The 27,467-nt window shown below is 41.3% G+C and overlaps 1 protein-coding gene across 4 annotated transcripts; it reads left to right on the forward strand.

Moving 5' to 3' along the window:
* On the forward strand, positions 1-27,461 carry LOC133922566 (calcium-transporting ATPase 5, plasma membrane-type-like). 4 transcript variants are annotated; one of them, XM_062367944.1, is made up of 35 exons: positions 2-186; positions 4,261-4,469; positions 8,220-8,336; positions 8,426-8,483; positions 8,705-8,796; positions 8,881-9,012; positions 9,119-9,208; positions 9,395-9,464; positions 9,884-9,954; positions 10,043-10,129; positions 10,216-10,293; positions 10,371-10,442; positions 11,538-11,621; positions 11,735-11,817; positions 13,262-13,370; positions 13,447-13,502; positions 13,577-13,619; positions 13,693-13,776; positions 13,883-14,041; positions 19,225-19,287; positions 19,398-19,496; positions 21,195-21,305; positions 21,393-21,560; positions 21,701-21,760; positions 22,111-22,272; positions 23,077-23,193; positions 23,273-23,371; positions 23,460-23,597; positions 24,396-24,496; positions 25,223-25,268; positions 25,364-25,498; positions 25,571-25,678; positions 25,769-25,860; positions 26,702-26,796; positions 26,928-27,461. In XM_062367944.1, the coding sequence occupies exons 2-35, from the start codon at positions 4,305-4,307 to the stop codon at positions 26,963-26,965; spliced, it is 3,282 nt and encodes a 1,093-aa protein (XP_062223928.1). In that variant the 5' UTR covers positions 2-186; positions 4,261-4,304; the 3' UTR covers positions 26,966-27,461. The 4 variants fall into 4 exon arrangements, with proteins under 4 accessions (XP_062223931.1, XP_062223928.1, XP_062223930.1 ...); XM_062367946.1 differs by lacking the exon at positions 2-186 and adding an exon at positions 3,877-4,177; XM_062367945.1 differs by lacking the exon at positions 2-186 and adding an exon at positions 3,877-4,139.
* The last annotated feature ends 6 nt before the right edge of the window (positions 27,462-27,467 follow it).

Below are 27,467 nucleotides of genomic sequence, written 5' to 3' on the forward strand. Positions count from 1 at the left end.
GTCTAAAGACTACCGCCCCATTGCTAGCAACTAAAGCCCATATATACCAGTGCTACTGCAGGGGCAAGAAAGCTTCTCAATCACTTCGTTCGGAGGGAGAGCTACCGCAGCAAAGTTGATCGAGCTTGGCTTGGTTCCGTTTCTTTCTCCGGCGGCGCGCCGTGGCTGATCAAGCAGCTTGCCGAGGTACTTATTTATCAGAAACTGATAATAGAGAATCATGATTTAAAAAATAGAGGATTTCTCAACTATCAAGCTAGTCTTTTGAGTTGGGTTAATTCAGCACTTTAGTCGCGACTCCGGTTGGGTTTCCGCACCCTAACAATATTCTTCCCCTATTAAAAAATATAAGTATCTTGCTTGATCCTGGGGACAGGTATCGCCGAGGTCGTTCAAAGGCGCAAATCCAATCAAAGCGACCTGTTTTGGGGTCAATTTGGCGTTTCTTTTATAAAATTTAGTCTCGAATAGGTTATGCCGTAAAGGCCGCAAACTTAGTGTTTCTCGTATTTTAAAAGAGCAGTTCGTCTCCACACTATATCCAAATATATATATTTTTATAAGATGATACAACGGACGCACACTACGCACGCAAATTACATTCACACCACACGCACACATATCCATATGATCTGGAGGGTTGAGTCTCAACTTGATCTTTTAAAGATGTGCCTCGTCTGTTTAAACTTCAAAGAAGCAGCTATTGCACGGTCAAAGGCCAAGCCAAGCCAAGCCGCCACAGTCTCCTTTCTCCCATGCTTTGTCTTTGTCCCGTGAGCTTCGGCCCAAAACTGTAGGTCTGCAGCAGGTCTCCTGGGCTGGGCTTTGGGAGCAAGCTGACTCGAGGTTCCTTTTGTTTAGTTTTAGATATTTGTTTCAGGCTGTTTCTGAATTATGTTTCTGTTAGAAGTCCAGAAGTTAGAAACTTAAATAAATAAGTTTGTTGAAAAGTGATTTTTAAGAAGGTAAAAGCCTGTTTATGAGGAAATGAACTATAAACTAAGAAGCTAGCTGAGAGTAGCTTTTTCTAAAAAATAGTGTGCTGAGAAGCTAAAAAATTGATGTAAAATCTAACAGCTAAAAATCTAAAAACAGTTTTTCAAAAAAACCAAAAATACAACATTTCAGAGAAGACAGAAAAACAAACAGACACTTAGTCTTGTGTACCGATTGGACAGCAGGGCATGCTTCCATTTGATCAGTATCCAATAAACGTCCACGAATTAGTGAAGCTTCCTATTTAATTAACATCGTAGTAACTATCGTTTTTTCAACATCTTAGAAATGTTGCGTCTATGTTGACTTCTGATACAAATCAAAACATGTTTTAAAATAAATACTCAAGCTAGATTTCAGTTTTCACTGAAAGTACATGCTTAGATCCTAAAATATGCTTCCCCAAACATTAGGTGAGTTTCAGAATCCACACTTCCATAGGATCATCAAGAGGATCTAATTTGGTCGAGTCATGGTTCAAGCATGCACCACACGAGAGTGTCCCCTGTGTCTCTTGCCTCTTGATCACAGTATTCACTTGGGTCAGTTTTCTCGCTGGCCGGTTGCCGCGTCTCCTTATCCAGGCGCGTTGGGCTGTTGTTCTGGCACGCTTAATTAACTAGCTAGGATGCAGTGCAAGTACATATTAAGACTATATATATTATGGTTCTGTTAGGTAGTACTTCACCTTTTAGCTCTACATTAAATCTTTAGAGTTTATATGTTAAAATAAAGTAATTTAAATCTTTATTTATAGTTTAAAATGTAAACAATATGGCTCACACAATCATCCTAGTGTACTCCAACTCTAAACCACGATTTTTTAAGTTAGAGGTATCTATGTTTAAAATCTAAGCACTGCCAAATAGATCATATATAGAGAGAGAGAGCATATCTCTGGCTCCACGTTGCTTGGGGTTCTCCTTTGAATTTTTCTTAACTTGTTTATGATTCGGACAATATATTTTTCTGAGCCTTGGAGAGGAAAATTTTGTTTAGCGTAGAGGGAGAGGGCTATCCAAGGTAAGGAGGGGATCATAAACATCAGATACACATATAAAGTTATTCATTCTTTTTGTGCGAATATTTCACACTCTATACTTGTAAGACATGAAAACTAATTGTAAACGACGACTATACAGAATGTGTCATGTGCTCATAGCGCCCCCATCTAGCATTCAATCTTTCGTAAACAACCCGCCTGGTTTGAACGAGGAGAAGGACGATTCCCTCCTCTAGCTCTTGAATTAGTAATAGAAATCTTTATGTACAGATCTAGTAAATGAATAGCAAAACTGCATACTATCAGTTGGATCTATATGATTTTATTAAGCAGTGTTATCCAAGTAACATCTCGATAAAATTTCAATTGCGCCTTTATTTGGTAGACTAGATCTTAGCACAACTCGACATTTCAAATGTAGAATGCGATTTTATTGGTCAGCGAGCCTAAAAACAACAAGAAAAGCGTTTGCATCATTACAAGGAACATGTCAATAAGAACCGAAAAGCAGGTTTGGTTCGCTCCATGATGCCAACAGCTGAAAAGGAAGAAGGCTTACCAGACTCGCTTGCCTAAGACAAAACAAGCATGACCGATACATCCCCATCAATCAACACCATGCAAAATGGTGTGACATGCCACTCCAAAAAGACCAAACAGCGCAATCCCGTGATCCACGCAACACACACCCGATAGCAATATATCACGTTCACGCCGCCCGCGCCACTCCAGCGCCGGTAGAGATACAAGTTTTATATTTTTTTATCAGATTAACCCAAAACTTTAAAAAGTAAAGTAGAAATTCATTCTCACCTAATTAAATTAAGAAAATAAAAAACCAAATAGTAATTTAAAACTACTCGTATTTGCATCTCTAAGTACGGGTCAGCCTGGTGAGCAGAAAAGATCTAATAGTTTAGTTGTGACATCGTAAGTAGGAAATGCCGAACGCAGGTGATGTCACCCATAACCGAACCCTCAACCTCGGTTCCCCATCTAAACCAATACCAACAACGTCCTTTGAATTCCTCCTCCTCACCCACTTGGGATAGCCATCTCCTATCTATATCTATCCCATGAGGCAAACACACCCTTTATTGATTTGACTTGAGGGTAATGGGGCGGCCAGCAACAACGAATATATATTCATGTGTATATTCGCTGTTGCTGGCCACCTCATATGCAAAAGTTGGACGGAATAATCCATATTTTATATGTGTGATTTGCTCGACAGAGAAAGCTAGCTAGCTAGTTGTTGTGTTGTGTGTACGTGTGTTCATATTTTTCATTAAACTTTTGACTCTTTCTAAGTATAAAAGTGGTTCAAAAATTCTAAACGTTTTTACGAGCAAACTAAGAGCCTACAAGTAATCTTTTTTAATTAGTTTGATAAAAGGACTGAACTAATATTTAATTAAAATTCTCCAAATAAACATACTTTTATAAATTTTAGTAATTTTTAATACCTCAAAGAAATTTTAAAAAATCTGAAAAATTCATTTATATTCTTCTCGTGTGATGCAACGATTATAAAAATATCTATAATTCTAGATTATTTGGTGAAAAAGTGAGTTTTTTTGTAATCCTATATTTATATGCATTTTTATTATTTCACGTGGTATTCTATTTTAATTCAATTTGAATTTAAATATGTATAAATTCATCTAAATACTGCACAATCAAAAGATAAGTTCGCCAAAAAATCATTATAAACAACTTAACTCATCCTACCAATCTAACTAAATAGAAAATTAACTAATTCTACCAATTTAAACTAAATAAAAAATAAAATCATCATATCTGAAAAACAGAGTTTATCTCGTGCAATCACGCCCTCCAACAAACTCACCTAAAGCGAAGGGAGGCAGCCAAAAGAAAAAGAGGAGCAAGCGAGTCGGGAGCGTGAAGCGGGGAAAAGCAGGCGAGCGAGGAAGCAACGCGGAAAGAGAGCGAGACAAACCCCCGATTCGGGCACTCGGCCCGCTTGTTCGCTTCGTTTCCTCCGCCGTACGGCACGCCTCCAGGCCCCCACTTGCCCCCACCCCCTCCACTCCCCAGTCCCCTCCCTGCCACGGCCACCCGGTCCATCCCCGGCGCCGGCGCCGGGTAGCTCCAACCGCGCGCGCCCGCCCACCCCGAGGTGTTCGCCCTCCCGTCACTCGCCGCGTGGACGGCTCGGTGCTTGTTTGGATTTTTTTTTAGGTTTGTGGTGCCTGTGTTGATGGTGGCTGCTGACCTGCTGCCGTGGAATGCGCGTGCAGATCAGGGGGTGCGGTGTCATCTCTCCTGAGGACGCGGCGCGGCGATGGCCGGGGAGGCGTCGCCCGGGCGGTACGTGCGGCGCCGCGACGAGATCGACGACGATGGCGGCTGCGACGACGTGCTGGCTGTCGACGTGCGGGGCCCGGACGCTGACCCGTTCGACATCCCCGCCAAGCGCGCCCCCGTCGAGCGGCTGCGGCGCTGGAGGGTGAGTAACTGAGTATACCATTTTCTCGGCCTCAAAATTGCTACATGCTGTGCTATGCCACTACTAGTTCGAGGATGCGGGGTGATTGCCTTGTGGTATCGGCTTCCTACGGCAATGTGGTTTTATTTGGTCCCCATTATTAAATATGTGTTGGTCTCATACGGGATTTTGGCTAGTAGTACCATCCGTCGTGTCGCTGTCCGATCTGGTGAAGCATATGTTGTGGAATTTACATGCTTTCACTCAACATGTTTGATTTTGTGCCTCTTGTAATGAGTTGTGGTTCCTAAAACACCAGAATGATTGGAGGAAGGATAGTTGAATTTGGTTCCGGGAGTTACTTTTCTTGGCACTGAATGTTGCAACCTGCAAACCTTAACTGCTTGTTCCATTTCATTCGGTTGCCCAACCTACAATTTAGTGATATGAACTAGTACTGTTAAATTGAATGGCCAGCTCTCTTTGTTTACTGTTTGGCGCCAACATATGTTAGTGATTAGCTACTTTACACGCAGTTATAACCACTTGGCTAAATATGGAACTGGTTGTGAAGCAAGGGATTGAATTGCCATTAAGCTAGTCATTAATATATCTGCTGGAAATGTAGACGGTGCACTCTTGCTTTTGTCTGTTGTTTGGTAAAGAATCTCAGTAGATGTAGCATTAGTTAATTGGCAGAAAGTGAGATAGCATTCCGGATTATGAAAGTATGGACTCAATGCTGGGTACTGAGTGATGCTGGACTTTCCTAATTCTGGGCTCCACTTGAAGGAAGAAAGACTATGGGAGGATGATATTCAAAGTGTTTGACCACTGCCACGGGAAAGGGGAAATCCTCAATAGTTTAGTCTCCTCATTTTTCTGTGAGCTCTCGTAGCATCCCAAGTTCCCAACACCTCCTTGGCCCTTTTGTACTAGAGCATGTGTAGTGTAGAGCCAACAACAAGGATTACTAAGTCCTGATGGCACCCTTTTGTTTAGATGATTGGGTTACAATGTTGGGTGGACTTTACAAATGAACAGTGGCGGATCCAGCCCATGTTAGGGTGGGGTGCTGGGCCTTTTGCTCTTAAGCTTTTTGGGCTGGGCCCATGCTATGTGAGAGGAATTTCTTAGATTTTTTCTGGATTTCCTCCTTTATTCCTCCTGGGCTTCGTGGGCTGGGCCCGTGCTGCAGCCCCCCCCCCCCAGCACGGGCCCTGGATCCACCCCTGCAAATGAAGCAACCTGGCATGTTACTTGCTAATAAGATCAAGAAAAAAAAGGCTTAGAATGGATACAATCTGAAGCAAAGGAAATATATGAGTTGACACAACAAAGCCACCTTAATGAGCATTTGTCCTACTTACTCTGTTGACACAACAAAACACTCAACAACGAAGGTTTAGAATGGATACAACCTGGGGCAGAGGAACTATAGGAGTTGACACAACAAAGCCACCTTAATGAGCATTTGTCCAACTTACTCTGTTGCTTTGAATCATTCTCATTGTTTCTTCTCCATATTTGATATGTTCTCTCCTTTGAAAGCCAAATGCAATTCCACTACATTATTTTTAATAATGTTTTGATTTAATTGCCTATTAAAAGTTGGAACACCCCAAATGTTAACTAGTTGTTTCTTTTGTTGATTAGTTTTTGTGCTACGTGATTTCAATCGAATTCCACCTCTATACCAGGGCTTGCCGAGCTGGCATTATTTCTTCTTGCCAATGAAGTGGAATTTCTTTGTGGATGGAGTGTATGATTGCCTTAGTATTTTGTCCACGAGAAAAAATAGCCGTAGTATCAAACACAGGCCTGAATTATAGTTCTTTAAACTTGCTATATTGTTGCATAATTCAACCAATGTGAAACTGGTATTGTCGTTTGGGTACACTGTCCGTTCTCTTTTATTTGATGTTATTGACTTTCTTTGTTGTTAGGAATAGCAACTCGTATTCAATGGTAGCCCTATAGGGGCAATATATAGAGTACATGATAATGACTCTAGTAACTTAGCCTATACGTAATGGATAATGACTCTATATTCCTAACACCCTCCTCAAATGTAAGACGTATGCAATAGCGTTGCATTTGAAAGAGGTGAAACTAAGTAATAAACTTAAACTAATGCATTAAAAAACTCTCTTCAAAGCCATCGTAGAGTGGAGTATTGTAATCCTATCGAATCAAACTGAAGAAGTGCTATACGAAGTATAGGAGTAGAGTCGTGATGACAATAACAAATGAATGCCCTTGGTCAAGAATCGCAACAAAGCAACAATGAGTAGTAAGACAACAAAAGTTGTCACTAGAGGTACGAAAAGACCAAGATGACACAAGAACGTCCTAGATCAAGAATTGCTAACAAAGCAATGACGAGTAGCAAGACAAAAGACGAAGTTGTCGCTAACTCTACGGAAAGATCTAGATGATTAAGTTGCATCAATAATGATGGGAAAGAAATCGACTAATGGACGAAGGAATATGTGGACTCGCACGACATAGACAAATTCAAAGAGAGACTAAGACTTGGATGTGGACGCAATGGAAAAATAACGACTAAAGCTAGACACAAATGAAAGACTCAAAAGAAGCTAGCAGCATAGGCAAAAGCTAGCAAGCAGCCACACGCAACAAGTTGGAACTTAGAGAAACCAAGTAGATGCCCAACAGCAGCAGGACCAGTACCACAATACCAAAGGTGTGCAGTAACAGGACCAAATAGCACCATGTCTAGGAGAGAGCACTGCTCCATGTAAGACACAAAAGCTAGGACAACTTGAACTGAGCAAATAAGCGACAACCTCTACCAGGTAGGAGGCATATGTAGTGCCAGGAGCTGATGGTTCTGGAATTGTGTGACCTTGTTGCCTGAACCATTCTAGATCCTTCTTGAGTGCCTCTAATCTCTCCAACCCAGTATTCTGGAACTCAGCATACTAGGGGAGAGCTCCCCGTCCTTCCCGCTTGAGCACGTGCCAGATTCGTCGAAGATGGCGACGTACGGGCGGGTGATGCGGGGGGGGGGGGGTGGGAGGGAGCTGGGGTAGCCCATTGATGAACAAGGTAGATCGGGATAGGGAGAGAGAGGGAGAGCCATGCGTTGTGCGGGAAGAAGGAAGGTATGGAGACAGCTTGAGATCGATTCGAGAGAGGAAGAGCTAACGACAGAGAGAGAGCTGGCGGAGTAGATCTAAATGGGACGAGTTGCTACGTCCCTAAAAAAAGAAAACCTAGATGTGATACCATGTTAGGAATAGTAACTTGTATTCAATGGTAGTCCTCTATTGGGGCAATATATAGAGTACATGAGAAGTACATGATAAAGACTCTAGTAACCTAACTTATACGTAATGGATAATAACTCTATTCCTAACAGATGTCTCCAAGATGCGACTTTGACCACCACTATCATAAATATATGGTAGTAAAAGTCGATCGAACTAAAATTCTGCAGAAACACGTTTAGCAATAAATCTGCTGATGTAGTTTGCATGTGGTCAATTCAGATAATTTTTAGTGTATTGATCGTCGCATTTTAGAAAATTGGATGACACGAAACATTTTTAGCCAAAAAAAAAAAAAATCTACTGATATGGTTCACACATTGTTTTGAATACTTTTGAGGATCTATTAAACTTGTATGCCTGTACCAAATCTGCAACAATTACTTTTACTAGTCTTGCTGCACATGCTGTCATAACTAATATTGTAGTTTGTTCACAACTTTTATTCTTTTGAATTATGGTTTTGTTCCATTGGCAGCAAGCTGCGCTTGTCCTCAATGCTTCTCGACGGTTCAGATATACACTTGACCTAAAAAAGGAGGAAGAAAAGGAACAGATAAGGAGGAAGATTAGGGCTCATGCTCAAGTCATACGGGTATATTTCAAGCTTATGTTTCTGCAATATATTTTTCGTATCATGCTACACTTTTCTTGTTTAATGGATCTATTTTTGAATGCAATCAGGCTGCATTACTTTTTAAAGAGGCTGGAGAAAAGCATAATGGTGACAGGGAATTACCAGGTAACTGCTATGGAGGATGGACACCTTTTGGGGCTGTTGACACAATAGACTGCTAATCTCTTAGCTGTGTTTATCACTGATATCTCTGCTGTGATCAACATTTTTTGTCATGGAGTAATTGTCCACTAAGTTGAGGTCCTAACTGCATCGTGATATACAATTGCGCAAAAAACGGCAACATTAATTTCACATTGTTTTATTGTAGTTTTTCTCTTATGCAGAAATTCTCCCCCGGGGCTTTGGAATTGGAGAGGAGCAGCTTACAACAATGACTAGGGATCATAATTGTTCTACTCTGCAAGAATATGGAGGGGCATGCATCATTCATATTTGCAAGTAAATTTTTATATCCAGTGCAAGGACAACCAATTAAGTGTCTTTCTTCTTTGAATATTAGGTGGAAGGGCTTGCAAAGTTACTGAAAAGCAACTTAGAGAAGGGAATCCATGGAGATGAAGCAGATTTGTCGTGCAGGGCCAATGCTTTTGGGGCTAACAGATATCCTCGTAAGAAAGGAAGGAGTTTTTGGGCAAGTTCCTTACCCACTTTAATTGATTGCACTGTTAATGTTATTGCTATTTCAGTGACTAACTTTGTGTGTGTTTGTCTGGGGTGGGGGGTTCTTATGACTACAGGTTTTTCTTTGGGAAGCCTGCCAGGACCTAACACTGGTCATTCTTATCATAGCTGCAGTAATTTCTCTAGTATTAGGCATTGCAACAGAGGTCAATTCCTTAATCTGTCCTATTTTCTTTTCCTATCCTTTGTGTTGTTGTTAGTCTACCATTAGTTTTATATGCTTACCCCTTTACGAATTTCAAATCTGGTTTCATAAACTTCCATGAATAATGTTTTAGCTGCGCGCTTGACCTATGCAGCAACCCTTTTAATATATTTTTTAATTTCATTAGGGTGTCAAAGAAGGATGGTATGATGGCACAAGCATTGCGTTTGCTGTCTTTCTTGTGATAGTTGTTACTGGTACGCTGTTTGTCTTTCACTCATTAAGCTCTGTTGTTGATCAGCTCTAAGCAATACAATAGCTGGAATATTAATTGGAAGATCCAAATCACGGTTTCACACTTATGGTATTTGAACTTCTTTCTGACTAAATGCTGTAATTCTGAAAGATAGGATGCAAATCCTTTAGTAGTATGTTACTATATTTACAATTTGTCTTGTCTATTGTTTTTCGAATCTAGAATATCAAAACCTTTTCTGGAAGGTTCTATCCTTATTATTATGCTTGCAGATTGATTATATTGTTTCTCGATGCTCAATTTATTTTAGCCTTTAGTACCTTTTCTTCTTGTTCACTATACCATGAAAGGTAATCTAGTTAAAACAAACCCATCACACCTGACTAAATGTTTCTCTCTCTCTCTCTCTTATTTTGTTAGCTGTCAGTGATTACAAACAGTCCCTGCAGTTCCAACACCTCAATGAGGAGAAGCAAAATATCCAAGTGGAGGTTTGTGATATGAAATTACCCAAAAAAATTGGCTTTTCAGTCTAGATTTTAGGCCTCTAATGTAGTGCCATCATACTATGGTGTTCAGGTTATTAGGGGGGGTGGTAGAAGGATTCCAGTGTCAATATTTGATATTGTAGTTGGTGACGTAGTGGCTCTAAAGATTGGTGATCAAGTAAGTAAGCAAATATAGTGTGCTTTGATTTATGTTTAAGGTGTTTGTGTTTTGGATATTATAACGGAACCAACTTGACCTTTTAGGTCCCAGCTGATGGTGTTTTAATCACTGGTCATTCTCTTGCCATTGATGAGTCTAGTATGACTGGGGAAAGCAAGATTGTAAGTGACCTTTTGCAGTTCACACTCTACCTAGAATCAGTCTCCCCACGTTTAATAAACCGTGCGTTTTCTATTAGGTTACGAAGGATCAAAAGACACCTTTTTTAATGGGAGGATGCAAAGTAGCTGATGGTTATGGTACCATGTTGGTGAGTGATTGTATTCTGCCCCTCGTTCACTTTTTTTCTTTTTCTAAATTACATATATCTGAAGAAAAAGAGGTTTTTAAGGGCCTCACTTGAATAAGTCTATTTTACTCTCTCGAACTTTTCCCAAAAAAAAAAAAAACACACGTAAAACCCTGAACTACAAAACTGAGTATTACAAGTTTACAACCTCCCCTCTCCACAAAAAAAGGAAAAAGAAGAGAACTTATAAACCTAGATCTAATTACATCTTGAGGCAGTTTGCCATGGTGGTTTTGCTTAAATGTACCAAAATCAGCGAGGATTCGGCACATGGTTAAGAAATGTGGCAAAAGGGGTATCCCCTTTATTTCTTTTCTTCCCTCCTTTCATTGTGCACGCAGCCAAAGGCCTCACGCACTATCAGAAGGTTGCTGTCGCTGTCTTGCAGCCACACAGCTCCCTGCCTCCAGCATGCCAATTCCTACCTGTACTTGAGGTACTAATGTATTGCTTCAGCAACTCCCTGAGAAGATTCGTCGCCTTAGCTCCGCTTCCCCTGATCGACCATCTACAAGAAGACCTCCTTTTCCTAGGACCCTTCTTACTCTCTGCTATCACAGTTGCCGACTTGCCGTGGATTTAAAGAGTTATTTTTGTTTGTTGACTCTGCCCATTTTCTACTGACTAGGTGATAATACGACCTCTCTGCCACCTACTTTGCTGATGTGGACCAAATTGCCCTAAGTTGGATTCATGGTGATAAAATCACCTTCTGCAAATTTTGGAACATTTTGAGGTTTAAAACCCAGATTCGCAGTTTGAGTGTGTGTTGGGGGCGGGTCCAAAATGTGCTTGTGTTTTGGAGTACAACTTATTTAGAGTTTACCCTAGAGATCACTTTCAACCACAAAATCAATTTCCCTAGAGAATTTGTATCAGGGGGAGCTCTACCAAACAGGCACAGATTGCACAAGGGATGAATCATACAGCTAGAATAATCAATGCATGTTAGTTCCTTGTACCCTCAAGAAATGCGCTCCCTTGCGATCTTTATAAAAGGAATTACAGTTAGGCCTTGGATGCTTTGTGTATATGAACTTTCACAGTCCTTTGCAGGTAACGGCAGTCGGCCTAAACACCGAATGGGGTTTATTAATGGCCAGCATTTCAGAAGACAATAACGAAGAAACTCCATTGCAGGTTTCACCCTTTTATCTTTTGCTGTTGATTTGATCTGTAATTGTACTAAAAAACCTGTGCAATATCAGTTACATCTTATGGTGTTGCTCATGACCTCCTCTTTTCTCTTTAAGGTGCGGTTGAATGGAGTGGCAACATTCATAGGCATTGTAGGGCTTGCTGTTGCTGCTATGGTCCTCGTAGTCCTCTTTGCAAGGTAATAACAGTATCTAAATGTCTTGTTGACTATTAAATTTGAATAGCTCAGGTATCTAACCCTACAAATAAAGGGCAGGCTGTCATTTCGCCAATTTGCAACACTTAACATTTGTCTTTCGCATTACTTCGGAACTGTAAAGTGTAAACACAAGGCAGCAAAGCATTACTGCTGATATAATGCTCCTTTTGACCTTTTCTAATGAAAATGACTTATATGGCTAAATATAATCTGCACTATATTCGAGAAGGATGAAAGCAAACTTTATCACAATGATAATTAAGGTTAGCCTTTTTCCTTTTTGCCCGTAGTTTTCCCACTACTTGAACATTATGCCTTCTATATGACATATAATCCTTATGCAGGAATATATATATATATATATATATATATATATATATATATATATATATATATATATATAGCACTAATATAAAAAATGTGACTAGATTTAACTTTAAATATATCACTAGGACCTATGTTGTAATGGATATGCTTATCCTATACAAGGATTCATAACATGACATGGGAAGAAACCGACCTTGAATGTACCAGTTTTATAGCGGCTTATATAGTCTCTACTACTTAAAAAGCACGTAGTGCTTCTTCCTGTGGTCTGCCCTCCCGTGTGGGTCCCACGTTCTGCTGCTGCTCCACGCCCCGCTGTCTGCTGTCCGCCCATCCCGCGCACTCGCGTCTCCCGCGTGGGCCCGCGTCCCGTGTCTCCCGTGTGCTCCAGCGTCCCGCGTCTCCCGCGACTGACGTGTCCCGCGCCTGATGTGCGTCTCCTGCAGCTCCCGTGACTCCCGCGCGCGCCCGCGTGATGTGCAAAGCACGGGTGCAGAACTAGTTATCTGAAATTTCGAATGTGTGGTGGGTAACTGACACAATTAGCCGGTTACTGCTGAACAGGACAAGAACAAGTTCATTTGATGCTATTAAACATATCATTTGATACATGCATATAATGCCTAGATAACAAATATTCAATACACAAGTAGGGACTCTAAGAGTCAAATTGGGGGCAATACGATGGACCAATAAGAAAGCTATTTCTGATTGCCTCTTTACTAGTGTCTAGTATGATTTATCTTCATGAGCTTAACATTGCACTTTTAAATACACAAGTATGAGTCAAATTGGGGGCAATACGATGGATCAATAAGAAAGCTATTTCTGATCGCCTCTTTACTAGTGTTTAGTATGATTTATCTTTATGAGCTTAACATGGTTCTTACACGGAACTACATAATAACTAATCATATGCTTAAGATTTTAAATTCGCAGTTTAAATTGAATTTTTTTCGGATGGATATGTTTTTACAGGTCTATACCAGTACAGCTGTTTACCATCGATTTCTCCCTGGGTCCCACATGCATATTTTCAATGACTTTTGTTGCTCTAATATCCACTGTATATCTGTGTACTTTTCTTTGCTTCCAGATATTTTACTGGACATACTACGAACGCAGATGGTACTGTTCAATTTGTTAAGGGGCGGACAAATGTGAAATCTGCAATATTTGGATCGATAAAGATACTAACTGTTGCGGTATGTAGTGATTAATATTTAATTTATCTTTAGCGCTCCTTTTTATCTTGATCTTATATTGCAAATAATTATTTAGGTGACTATTGTTGTTGTTGCTGTACCTGAGGGGCTACCACTGGCTGTAACACTAACGTGAGTGATATAGTTTGGCGTTTTCCTTCATATTCGTTTATTTTAATTTCTTAATTTGTTTCTTATTTTATCAGCCTGGCCTATTCCATGCGGAAAATGATGGCTGACAAAGCACTGGTACATATTTCTCCCAATTTGTTTATGTTGTATTCCTTTGGTTATCACATGATGCTAAACATGTCAATGACAGGTGCGGAGGCTTTCTGCTTGTGAAACCATGGGTTCGGCTACAACAATTTGTAGTGACAAGACCGGTACATTAACGCTGAACCAGGTTAGTTATTTTTTGGATTGTAATGGGTTGTCTACTTACTAGTCAGTAGTAATTGCCTTTGTGGCCTAACAATTATTTGACCGTGTGCAACATTTTGTTGTTCAAGATGACCGTTGTGCAATCAATTGTTGGGGGAACAAAGCTGCAAACTCCTGCTAATGTTGATAACTCATCGCCTACTTTGGAGAACTTGTCACCTACTGTTACTTCTCTTGTACTCGAAGGAATTGCACAGAATACTTCAGGCAGCGTGTTTGAAGCAGAGGTGATGACACACGCACTCGTCACTCAATTCCTTTTTAATGCATTATACTACATACATGGACTTTGGTTGCTATTATGAATTAGTTTTATAGGTCCACTGGTTCCACTTCATATTTGCTGTTCTGAATTGGTCTGTTCTGCTGTTCGAGTAGGTTTATCACTGTGATGGGAAATCGTTTCAGTTTCAGTTAAAGTGTATTAGTTACTCCCTCCAGTCACAAATAAATGTCGTTTTGGACATTGACACGGTCCCCAAAATACAAATTTGACTACTTTTTTGCTGTAATATATTTATAAAACATAGCAAAAATATATTATTATGAAAATATTTTTCAAGACAAATCTACCCGTATCATTGTCAAATATCCAAAATCTTCATTTGTGACTAGAGGGAGTACCTTATTGATTTATATTCACTTTTCAGGTTTGATTACTGTTCATATTGTTGTGATGGTTGTTTTGAGATTCTTCCTATCTTGTACATATATCGTATCTGAAATATTAGCAGTCATAACTGTCATCTATGTATTTTCATTCCCTTAACTGCTTTTGCTATCATCACTGCTAGTTACAATGATCTATTATGTTGTGGACGCCTTTGTGGGCCGGACTTACCGGCGCAAGAGGCTTGGCAAGACCGGCCTCGTGGCCACAACTTCAGAGGAGACGGCTTAGAATAGATGAGTTTGTTTGGATTGCTTTGTTAGAGATAAATCAGTTGCTTAGAGATAAGTTAGATATTCAAAGGCATTGTTAGTTTGGATTGTTAGGATGCCGGCTCTATATAATGAGTCGAGATTAATGAATAAAGCAAGCAATGTTTAGATCTAAATTCTACTCAGAGCCTCCATTGAGGGGGTGAGTTTAGCTATCAAACCTTGTAATTCTCCAGCCATAACATCTTTGGCATCAGACACTCCTGATCATGCCCATCCACCTTCCCCTACCACCACCGAGCCCTTCTCTTCCTTCTCACCATGGCTGATGGCAACTCCAACGATCTCAAATCGCTCACGGACAAGCTCGATAGGCTTCTCCTCGCCGTCACCAACAATTCTGATGAGATCAAACAAGTCAAGACCCAGTACGCCACACTTAACGTGGCAGTGAATTGCCTCCAATCTCAGAAGATGGAGATCGGTGCCTCGTCTCACAACAAGGGTGACGACGACGGCATACCACAAAGTGACACGGGCGGCACGATTCCTTTGGCGGCTCAGCGCGTCCACAAGCTGGCGTTCCTGTCCTACGATAGACAGGAAGACCCGTTGCTGTGGCTCAACCGGTGCGACCAGTTCTTCCGCGTGCAACAGACACCAGAGGAGGGCAAAGTGTGGTTAGCAACGTTCTACATGACTGGCGCCGCCTAGCAATGATATGTGCAACCGTGGCATTCCAACCTAGAGTGAGTTCGTGGAATTCCAACCTAGAGTGAGTTCGTTTAATTGCCTCACGACGTCTGCAATGGTGAATTGTCACCTCCGCGGGCTCTGCTTCAATTGCCCGAATTTTTTTTCTAAGGAACATCTTCAACGCTGTTCCATGAAGGGGATTTACCTTCTGGAGCTTGACTTGAGCGCCACTATGGACGAAGGCTACGCCAACGACAGCATTGAAATCTCCATGAATGCCCTCATCGGCATCACGTCTAGCCAGACGATGCACCTCGTGGTCGGCATCAACAATTTCGCCATGCACGCTCTGGTGGACACCGGCTCCACTCCTTTATCGTGAGCGACACGGCGCGTCGCCTCAGCCTCGATATCGCTCTCCAGCCCGGCTTCAACATGGGTTCGGCGAACAGCGACCGCGTCCTATGCCATGGCACCTACAAGGTGGCCCGCGTCTGCATCGGCGCTGAGGTGTTCCGCATTGACCTCTACGTCTTAGCACTCTAAGGTTATGAGATGGTGCTTGGCGTCCAATGGTTGTGCACTTTGGGCCCCCTCCTCTGGGACTTCGACCAACTGACCATGGTGTTCTAGCGCGACGGTCACCGTGTCAAGTGGCATGGCCTCGACGCCGGTCACGGGCTGCGCGTCCACGTCGTGTCCACTTTGGATCATTTGGCCCTGCTCATGGTGGAGTTCGTGGACATATTCGAGGTGTCGCATAGCTTGCCCTCTTCCCGGTGCTTTGACCACCACATTCACCTTCTAGGAACTGCACCCGTTGCGGTCCGCCCCTACTGCTAGCCCCAGTTGTTCAAAGATGAAATTGAGTGTCAGTGCTAGGATATGTTGCAGCAAGGCTAGATCCGGGAGAGCACCTCGGCATTCTCATCGCTGGTGTTGCTGGTGCGCAAGCAGGACAACACATGGCGTTTCTATGTTGACTATCGAGCCCTCAACGCCAAGACGGTGAAGGACAAGTACCCTATCCCTGTCGTCGACGAGCTGAAAGGTGCCCGCTTCTTCACCAAGCTCGATTTGCCTAGCGGGTACCATTAAGTTCATATGCATCTGGAGGACATTGAGAGACCGCCTTCCACACCCATCACAGCCACTACGAGTTCCTCGTCATGGCCTTTGGATTGACGGACGCGCCCTTGACGTTTTAAGCACTCATGAACGACGTCCTCCAGTCGTTCATCTGGCGGTTCATCCTTGTATTTTTTATGACATTTTAATCTATAACTCCTGGTCTGAGCATCTGTAGCACGTGCGGGCGATATTCTGCATTCTTCAAGAGCATCATCTCGCCATCAAGCGGTCCAAGTGCCTCTTCAGTGTCCAATCCATGTCCTACTTGGGGCACATTGTCTCCGGCGACGGCGTTGCCATGGACCCTACCAAAATTGATGCGGTGCAGCCTTGGCCAACCCCCTTGACAGTGCGCACGTTCTGTGGGTTCCTCGGCTCGACCGGGCACTACCGCAAATTCATCAAAGACTACAGCGCGATAGCCCAACCGCTTATGCAGCTATTGAAGGAGGCCTTCTTATGAACGTCGACGACAGATGATGCGTTCATGGCGCTAAAACGCGCACTGACGGAGGGCCTCGTTCTCCAGCTTTCGGACTTCGACCATGGCTTCATGGTCGATTGCGACGCGTCGAGCATTGGCTTCGGTGCGATCTTGCACCAAAGCGACGGCCTCATCGCCTATTTCAGTCGCGCCGTGGCGCCCCAGCACGCCAAGCTGGTCGCTTACGAGCGTGAGCTCATTGGCCTTGTCAAGGCAGTGCTGCACTGGTGGATGTACCTTTGGGTGTGGCCCTTCACAGTCCGCACCGACCACTTTAGCCTCAAGTACCTCCTCGACCAGCGCTTCTCAACGATCCCGCAACACACGTGGGTAAGCAAGCTTTTCGGCTACGACTTCACCATTGAGTTCTGGCCGGGCCGACAGAACGTGGCAGCGGACGCACTGTCGTGGCGCGACGAGGTCGCGCTCTCGTCTCCCGATTTCGCCCTCTTCGATGAATTCCGCCAGGAGGCGGCATCACTGCCATAGGTGCTGGCAAAGAAGGCAGAAATTGAGGCAAACACGATCGATGCGGCGTGGATGCTGGTTGACGGCTTCGTCCTCTACAACGGGTCCATTTTTGTGCCCACGACGTTGACGCTGTGGCCGCAACTCCTCGAGGTGGCCCATGGTACGGGCAATGAAGGTGTTCAGAAGACGCTCCACAGCCTCTGCGCATCCTTCTACAACCCCCACACGACACAGCTGGTGCGTGACCATGTCTAGGGAGGCTCAGTTTGCTAGCGGAACAAAACAAAGCACCTCCACCCAATGGGACTGCTGCAGCCGCTGAACGTGCCTCGCTCCGTCTGGTCCGACATCTCTCTAGACTTCGTGGAAGGTTTCCCCAAGGTCGGTGGCAAGTCAGTGGTGCTGGCGGTCGTTGATCGCTTCTCCAAATACGCACATTTCATTGCGCTCGGGCATCCTATACGGCGGTGATCGTGGTGCAAGCTTTCTTCGATCAGATCGTGCACCTTCACGGATTTCTTTGTTCCATCATCAGTGATTGGGATCCGGTCTTCACGAGCACGTTCTGGTCGAAGCTTTTCAAGTTGGTCGGTGTCAAGCTGCAATTGAGTTCCGCCTTCCACCCGCAAACGGATGGTCAATCGGAGATCACCAACCGCATTTTGGGTGTGTACTTGCGTTGCCTCACCGGCGATCGTCCGCAGAGTTGGTAGCGATGGCTTCCGAGGGCGGAATTCTACTATAACACCTCTTTTTAGTCCTCGCCCAAGATGACCCCATTCTAGGTCATCTATGGTCGTGCGTCGCCAGCCTTGATTTCTTACAACCCGGGCGTGGCCAAGGTCGTGGCGATGGATTGGCAGCTCCGGACGTGATGAAGCGACAGTATGACGACCATCACCGTGATGTGCAATTCGTGGTTGGTGATTGGGTTTGGTTGAGCCTTCAGCACCGCACGGCTGCTGCCATCACGGATAAGTTCGCTGGCAAGTTGGCGTTCAGGTTCTATGGCCCATTCCAGGTTGCGCAATGTGTCGGTCCAATGGCATATCGCCTTGCTCTGTCACCGAACGCGCGTGTCCACGACGCTTTCCACGTCATCTTCCTCAAGAAGTTCTAGGGTACTCCGCCGGCAGACATCGTATGTCTGCCTCACATCAAGCATGTTTGTATCCTTCCCGAGCCGTCGGCTGTGATGTGCTCTTGCCTCAACCGCAGCAATTGGGAGATCTTGGTCCAATGGGTTGGGCGCAATCCTGCTGACGCCACTTGGGAACGTCTGACCGAGTTCACCCAGAGGCTTGGCAAGACCAGCCCTGCGGCCACAACTTTAGAGGAGATAGCTTAGAATAGATGAGTTTGTTTGGATTGCTTTGTTAGAGATAAGTTAGATATTCAAAGGCATTGTTAGGATTTAGGCTCTATATAATGAGCCGAGATTAATAAATAAATCAAGCAAGGTTTAGATCTAAACTAAATGAGTTTGTTTGGATTGCTTTGTTAGAGATAAGTTAGATATTCAAAGGCATTGTTAGGATGCAGGCTCTATATAAGCCGAGATTAATGAATAAATCAAGCAAGGTTTAAATCTAAATTCTACTCAGAGCTCCATTGAGGGGGGCGAGTTAGCTATCTAACCTTGCAATTCTGCCGCCATAACAATTAACTCTATTTTCTTTCAATATACAAATTGTAATATTATTTGTAGCTTGTCCTTCTATAACATCTGAAATCTTGACTTATCAGGATGGTAGCGTTGAGGTAACAGGCTCACCAACTGAGAAGGCTATCCTTTCTTGGGGTGTTGAGGTAAAATTTCGGTGACACTTAAAAGATATTTTCATTTCGGTGACACTTAAAAATTCACTTTCATTACCTGTAAATCCGTTTTTCTCTTAACCTGCTGATCCCTCCTATAGCTTCATATGAAATTTGCGGAGGAGAGATCAAAATCTGCTATTATCCATGTCTCTCCATTTAATTCAGAAAAGAAGCGTGCTGGTGTTGCAGTGATTGCGGTAATTCCATCTCCATTTTACTGTGTCTTTAGCATTTGGAGAGATCTAATTTACTATTAGTCTATTACTGGCATCCTATTTCTTGAGATGATCGATGTCAGCTTCCTGTGTTACCAAAGTACTCTGATAGAGATGAAATGGTAGTGGCCTTGCTAAAAGACAAGGCTCCAAAGAACTTAAAATGATTATATACTTTTCTTAGGTGCACTACATGCTCAAACTTCCTTTGTTTGAGTGAATTTCACAAAACTAGACTAAGATTGTAAAAAACTATCATAGAACCACACTTTTAAAGATCAATTTCGCAAAACTACACTTTATATGGCATTATGTATAGCAAATCTATACTTCTACTGGCATTTTGTATCATAAAACTACACCTTTTTGTCACTTGGTATCGCAAAACTACACCTTCATAAGTGTAGTTTTGTGATATAGATTCTTAAAATGTGTATTTTATGATATGAAATAACATGAAAGTGAGTTTCTTGAAATTTATTATTGAAAGTGTGGTTCTCTGATACATAAGGACAGGAAAAGTGTAGTTGCGTGAAATAGCTTTGAAAAAGTGTAGTTTTGTGTTAGTTTTTACCATCGCAGTGTAGTTTTGTGAAATTTACTCCTTTTTTTCTATCTGTAATTTTCTGTATATTCATTGAGTTCACAATGTCACTTTAAGGTTTATGATTGCATGTTACATTTTGAGATGGTTTGTGTCTTTTCAACCATCCTCCGTTATTTGCTATGCTATGCTATTGGCTCAGAACTTGCTGCTGTGATTTGGGAACAGTATTACAAAATAATGTCTGGAGGACTGACATTTTCCGCTTAACACCTATGTCTAAACAAGTACCTGGAAATGGAATCCATATTGTTTTTTTTAGATGAATGGAGTCTATATTGTTAAGAATGTGCGAATCACAAGTGTACATCGGAATCAATATCATTACTATTATTGAAAAAAGAAATAGAGAGGGTTTAATTTGGCACAACAATTAGAAGCTGAGTTATTGGTGCTATTTGAGGTGTGACTAATGTTAAACCCTTAATGAGATAATTACTGGCAGGACATCAGATAAATCTGAGCCATTAGATGTCAATGGTCAGAGGGCTTAGATTTCCCTTTGTACACATGTAGACATAGCAAAGATAACAACCGGTGATTTTCATATGACAACAACAGCTGGAGTTTTTCATGTTAGTATAGATTATTAGTTTTTGAAAAAAGCAACATAAGGAGAGTTTCTTTTTTCTCGAACGCGCAGGAGAGCTACATGTCATTTCATTAATAGGAGAAGAAAAAAGACCAAAGAACAAGACACAAAACAGTTAGAAACTGAGTTATCATTGCTATTTGAAGTGTGACTAATGCAATAACTACTGGTAGGACACCGGAGAAATCTGAGCCATTAGATTCCAATGATAGAAGAGCTTAGATTGTTCTGTTTAAACAAATATGTTGGACAAAAAAAAAATACTTTGATCGCAATTTATTTGTACTATATTTGTAAAGCTTAATAAATCTATACTATTATGGAAGTATTTTCAAGACAAATGTACTCATATCATTTTCATATGGAAGCTATACTATTTCCAAATATATTGGTCAAATCTAAATTATTTTGACTGCACGCATTCTAGGAATGCACTTATTTTCGATTGAAGGGAATAGTAAACTTGTTCATGTGCTATTTACAGAGAGTTTCAGATGTTCACATACACTGGAAAGGAGCCGCTGAAGTTGTTCTTGCCTTATGTACAAGTTGGCTTGATGTGGATGGCTCAACTCATGAAATGACACCTGATAAGGTATACACACTTGACACTTTCAGACTTACCCTCTCCATTGTCACTCTTGAATTTTGACAATCCTCATGTTTCAATTTGGTCTTTCAGGCTAATCAATTCAAGAAATACATAGAAGATATGGCTGAGCAAAGTCTTCGGTGTGTTGCTTTTGCTTATAGAAATCTTGATCTGAAGGATGTCCCAAGTGAAGAGCAAAGAATCAACTGGCAATTGCCAGATAATAACCTGACTCTTATTGGAATCGTGGGGATGATGGTATATGTTTAAAAAATTGCCAACAATGGAATCTGATGTTGCATATTATATTGTTATAGCTCTAGTAGTTCCTTTTTTTTTTGGGGTACCTTTTTGATAGCTTCCTTGTTTGTTGCTGAGGCATCCCTGTTTATTTGCAGGATCCTTGTCGCCCTGGAGTAAGAGATGCTGTTGAACTTTGTATCAGCGCTGGTGTACAGGTGTGCATGTGTGTTGCATTCATGTGTTATAAGCCATATTTTTCTCGAGACAATGAGTGTGCTAGGATTTCTTACAAAGTGGTTCATTTTCATAAATATAAATATCAATGTTTTTGATGTATGTTAGGCTCCATTTAACATAAGCTTTTAGATTTGACTAAAATTCTTACCATAAGAATGTGTAACCTTAACTGGATAGCTCAGTATGAGGTATGATAATTCTATGTTTCTATCAGGAGCTAAAACTCAAAATCATAAACCAAATCCTCCGAAGGAACTAAATTTGTTTATTTGTTATTGACCCCATTTAGTTTTCCTACAATAACTCCAGTGGTTTTTTGAATAAGTAGGTACGGATGGTAACTGGAGATAATCTGAAGACAGCTAGAGCCATAGCACTTGAATGCGGAATACTCACGGACCCCAAGGCATCCGCACCAGTTATAATAGAGGGAAGAGTTTTCCGTGCTTTCACTGATGCTGAAAGGGAGGCATATGCCGAAAAGATTTTTGTAAGACCACAACTCCTTTGTGCTTGCAAAAGTATCAAAATGTGTCCCTAGTTTGTCATAGTTCTGAAATGTTAATTGTCGACTTTCTGTGCATGTTGTCTTACCTTGTTCTTTTTAGTCTGGCTAAAGCCGATAGGGACCATGAACCTACTGTTGATATTTGATACCATGTGGCATATTTTAATTGGAGTCAATTGCCCTCTCATTGATGGTTCTGTATAATGCTTTAATATTGATATTATGCAGCATATTTTACTTGGAGTTAATTAATTGCCTCTCTCATTTACAACTTTCGAAAAGTCACTAAACTTGCTAATTGCTATCTTGCACAGTTGGTTTCTCTGCTTACTCATAATCTTGCTTCTTGTGGTTCCTCCTGTTCCTCTAGTTTGACTGTTGATGTCCCTCTTCCTGACATTTAATGCATAACTGTATATGATATCCTATGTTCTGTTATTCTGTTACAACATCTGATGCATAGCTGTTGTCATTGGACAGAAATATGAAAAAATGGAATTACAGAATCTGTTATCACGTGACTGCTTATTTATTTATTTTTATTTCGTGAATAACTGAATCTGTCTTCCACTAACTAGTAGGATACAAAACTTTTAACTTCTATGCTATAGCTTGCTTACTGAATTTGTTGAGGTATTTCTGTCTCTGTATTTCATCATGTAATAGGACACATATTCCTTGTTCGGTACTTTCATTGGAGTACATATGGTATAGAGTGCAATATGTACTCTTGCTGCTGGCTTGCCATTCTACTGGGAATAACCTGGTTTCAACAATGCGTTGCAGGTGATGGCGAGATCTTCTCCTAATGACAAACTTCTCCTTGTAAAAGCTCTTAAGAAAAAAGACCATGTTGTTGCTGTCACTGGGGATGGAACAAATGATGCTCCTGCATTGCATGAGGTACATACTATATACAAATCAGGAGTTTGTATTTTGAATAAATAAAAAGGATACACCTTATCTTTTATATTCTGTCCAGGCAGATATTGGTCTTTCTATGGGCATCCAAGGAACAGAAGTAGCTAAAGAGAGTTCAGATATAATTATTCTGGATGACAATTTTTCTTCAGTTGTCAAGGTTAGGCAAGTTTTTGGATTTTAATGATCTTCTGATTTGTACGGATTACAAAAAATGTCTTAAATCCTCTTGATATTTAACATTCTAGGTGGTCCGCTGGGGTCGTTCTGTGTATGCAAATATCCAAAAGTTTATTCAGTTCCAGCTTACTGTTAATGTTGCGGCTCTTGTCATCAATGTGGTTGCTGCCATTTCCTCGGGAAATGTTCCTCTAAATGCTGTTCAGGTTTGTAGAAACATCTGTGATATGCTTTTCTAAGAATTACCACCCTTACCTAGAAGATATTTAGGGCTTGTTTGTTTGGGTTTCTGCTTTTGGACTTTTCTGAAAAGTTGTATTTTGGTTTGTCTGAAAAGCTCCTTTTGGAAATATGTTGTTTGACTTCTATAATAAATTTTTGGCTTCTCAGCACATCGCTTATCAGAAAAGCGTCTCTCAGCGAGTTTCTTAGCTTTAGTTCATTTTCCTCAAAAGCAGGTTTTTGGCTTGAAGCCACTTCTGTAGAAACCTGTTTATTCTGGCTTCTGGCAGCAGCAGAAGCAGGAAACAAACATGGTCTTAGTACCATCTTGCATATTGATAGTTTAACTGGTAGGTGTATCTGAATACTGATAGATATGCTAACTTCATCTAGATGCCATGCCCACTTATCCCAACTTGCAGTTTCCTGATATATTATACTGGTTAGCGGAAAATAGAAATGATTATAGATTGCAATATGCCATTTTTAGCACTGTACACTTAGTGTAGTCTAGTTATTCTCAGGTTTTACTACAATTGTGAGCCAAATCCTGCTCTATTAAAGGTGCACGCACAAATGTGATGCAATATCTGTCAATTTTTTTTTAAGTTAAGCCTTGTAAAACCCAGCAACTTTGCAAAAATTATCTACCAGGAAGTATCGAATATGACCACTGTTGAAATAATGTAACTGACTTGCCATGGACCAAAGGAAATTGGAAGTTTTTATTTGAGTTGATCATAGTCAAATATTAACTTTCTTTTGTTGTTTACACAATACAGCTTCTCTGGGTTAATCTCATCATGGACACACTCGGAGCTCTTGCATTGGCTACTGAACCGCCAACAGACCAGCTTATGAAGCGGCCACCTGTTGGACGGAGGTTAGCCCTTTTCCTCTGGAAACATTCTCTAAAGAAAATCAATCGATGCTCTTTATTCTTCTTTAGATACCGACTTTTTGTGGCTGGCAATTAGCTTTTTATGTTTCAGATCCTTCAATAATCAATCTACAGTAACAGAACTGTAGATATCACTGTCTCTTATTCTAATATAGGTTTTTAAATACTTCATTTAGTTTGCAAGGTGCCTGCACATTTCAAGAGTCAAAACTTTGTAAATTTGGTCCAACACTATATAGGTTTAGTGACATGGAAATGATACCGTTTGATTCATATTTGAAAATAATGTTATATTTATTCCAATCATATTGTTATTATTGATATATGTGAAAGAAACTGGTGGCTAAAGTTCAATTTAGGAGACTCTGCCAGGTCAAATGACTATCTTATGTTTATTTATTTACTCTGATACAAAAGTTTCTGATGTTTACTGTTGGTAGTTATTTTTCCATTCTTAGTATATTTCTGATTACTAATTTATCATGGGTTACGTAATCTCTCCCTGTCTTGACTTAAAGCAATATTTTCCCAGCCTTCAAAAATGTGTTTTTCTTTGAGATGAACACCCAGGAAATAGTGCTCCATTCTTTGCGTTTCACATCAATTCAAAACAAAAACATCCATTAACAATATTTATCTATAATTCCCACTTGACAGAATCGTTGCATATTCTTAAAAAAATTTAACATTCTTGTGCATTTGATGCAGAGAACCACTCGTGACTAATATTATGTGGAGAAACTTGCTCATTCAGGTATTAATTTCTTGACAGATGGTGACTGTTAACTTTGATCTGTCATATTTTACTGAGATTTTTTAGTCAGATACTGAGGTCTTTTGTAACCGCAGGCTGTCTTTCAAGTTGCAGTTCTTCTGACTCTCAATTTTAGGGGCCGGAATCTTTTGCATTTGGCTCAAGACACTCTTGATCACTCCAGTAAAGTGAAAAATACAGTTATATTCAATACATTTGTCTTATGTCAGGTAACTCATTTTGGATAAACGCCCCATTTTGGAGATTGAGAAAACTCTTGACATTTTCATGTTTTCCAATAGGTGTTTAATGAGTTCAATTCTCGTAAACCAGAAGAACTGAACATCTTTGATGGTGTTTCAAGAAACCATCTTTTCTTGGCAGTAGTGAGCGTAACCATTGTGCTGCAGGTATGAAAAGGTTGAATATAAATGTATCAGCAAATGTAGGATTTGTCTTTAACGATATATCATTTGACTTGGGTATGTCTTTTATGTCAGGTGATAATTATTGAGTTCCTTGGGAAATTTACATCAACAGTGAGACTCAACTGGGAGCTTTGGCTTGTTTCTGTAGCTATTGCTTTTGTAAGGTAAGATACTTTTCCACTTTATGAGCATCTTGTGTTGTAGGGATGAGTAATACTTTCTGAAATAATTTGATGGAAAGTTTAGATAACCCTATGAACTTTGGCCAAAGTCCACTGGACCACCTGAAATAAAAAAAAATCCAGACATCCTGCTCCTGAACTTGTAATACCAGATACATTTTTATCTTAGCCATTTTTCTGGTGGTTTTTGCTACGTTGGCGGATGATGTTCCTCTATTGTGATGATGTGGATAATTGGTAACAATGACTCAGAGAGTCAACATGTCAGCACTTCTGTCCTGATCAGCAGCTTCCGGTGACCCGAGTCGGCCTGGAGTGAGGAAGGCTCTCCACTATCCGTGGGCAATGGAACTCTTCCCAGTGCATTGAGCCCTCCCCCTTGCTCTCTTGAGTCCTGCATCAGATTGGTGATGGAGGTGGTAGCGAGAGGACATAAAACAGCGGCAGCATCTTGCTGGAGAGGATATGGTGGCGCGAGACTCAGAGATGGCAGCAGCTTGATTGAGGAGATGTTGCATCTTGCTTGAGAGGATGCAAGCGAGGGGAGATGCGGTGGTGGCAGCTTGAGGAAGGGAGGGGGAGGGAGTTCTCTTTCTCAGTGTTTTTTTAATTATTCTTCTGCTGACTTCTCAATTGATTCAAGGCATCGAATGGACTTTGCCTCAAAGTTCATGGGGTTATCATAACTTTCTCCTAATTTATTTGTGATCAATTTGTTTTCTAATTGTTTATCTGGTAGCATTTTGAATTAAGACACCTGGGAATTGATTTGTGATGGGTTGACCGAGCTTGCTTGTAGCTAAATATTGCCATGTTCACGCAGTTGGCCCTTAGCTTTTGCCGGAAAATTCATTCCTGTTCCGAAGACACCATTGAAGGATATCATCGTAAGGTGCTGGCCCAAACGAAGGAAGCAAGGTACCTACTGTTTTTAGATCTGTGATCTAGCGACTGTATAGCAGCTACATTTCACTTCTTTTGTTGCTTGTTATTGAACGACAGTGCATCTTTATAAATATGTAACCGTTTTCCTGTCTCGTAATGTGCAGGTGGCGAACAGCAGCACCACTCGCCTGAGGCTGTCTAACCCAGTGGTTGAAATTATCAGATGCTGAGTTGTAATGCTGGTGCACATAGATGTTTGTATACTTTGGGATGCTGATTTCGTCTAACCATACTACCACCTTTTTACCGGACTATAGATTCTGAGGCGAACGTCAGGGATGGAGGAGATACTTCATCCTGGCTGACTCATCATCTAGAATTTGAAGCCAATGTAAACAAACTATGTTATCCTTAGCCTAACGAGGTTCAGGGCCTCCAGCGATACATTGCGCAAGTTGTGCACCGGTTTTAAAATGGATTAAGTTGGGAAAGCCGCCATAAGAAAATTTCATTTTTGGGCAGGAGTGAAGTGTAGCTCGTTTTCCCTGTATTATTTTCTTTTAGATGCCCTCTAGATTTTTTTGCCTAACCGGATACTGGTGTAAAGTCTAATTACGATCTGAATGCTACTGGGGTGTGGTTGAAGGATTTGACTTTCGTAATGTACATTTGCTCACTCTGTCGAGTTACCTTTGGTATGCTAC

The sequence above is a fragment of the Phragmites australis genome, chromosome 6 (genome assembly GCF_958298935.1).
Source record: "Phragmites australis chromosome 6, lpPhrAust1.1, whole genome shotgun sequence".
NCBI lineage: Eukaryota > Viridiplantae > Streptophyta > Magnoliopsida > Poales > Poaceae > Phragmites > Phragmites australis.

What these genes read in the sequence shown, in the direction of transcription:
- LOC133922566 (XM_062367944.1), top strand. Translation starts at nt 4,305, where the DNA reads ATGGCCGGGGAGGCGTCGCCCGGGCGGTACGTGCGGCGCCGCGACGAG. An exon ending in AGAAAGGAAGGAGTTTTTGG is followed by an intron (nt 9,013 to 9,118) that starts GCAAGTTCCTTA and finishes TTATGACTACAG; the next exon opens with GTTTTTCTTTGGGAAGCCTG. An exon ending in CCACTGGCTGTAACACTAAC is followed by an intron (nt 13,503 to 13,576) that starts GTGAGTGATATA and finishes TTATTTTATCAG; the next exon opens with CCTGGCCTATTCCATGCGGA.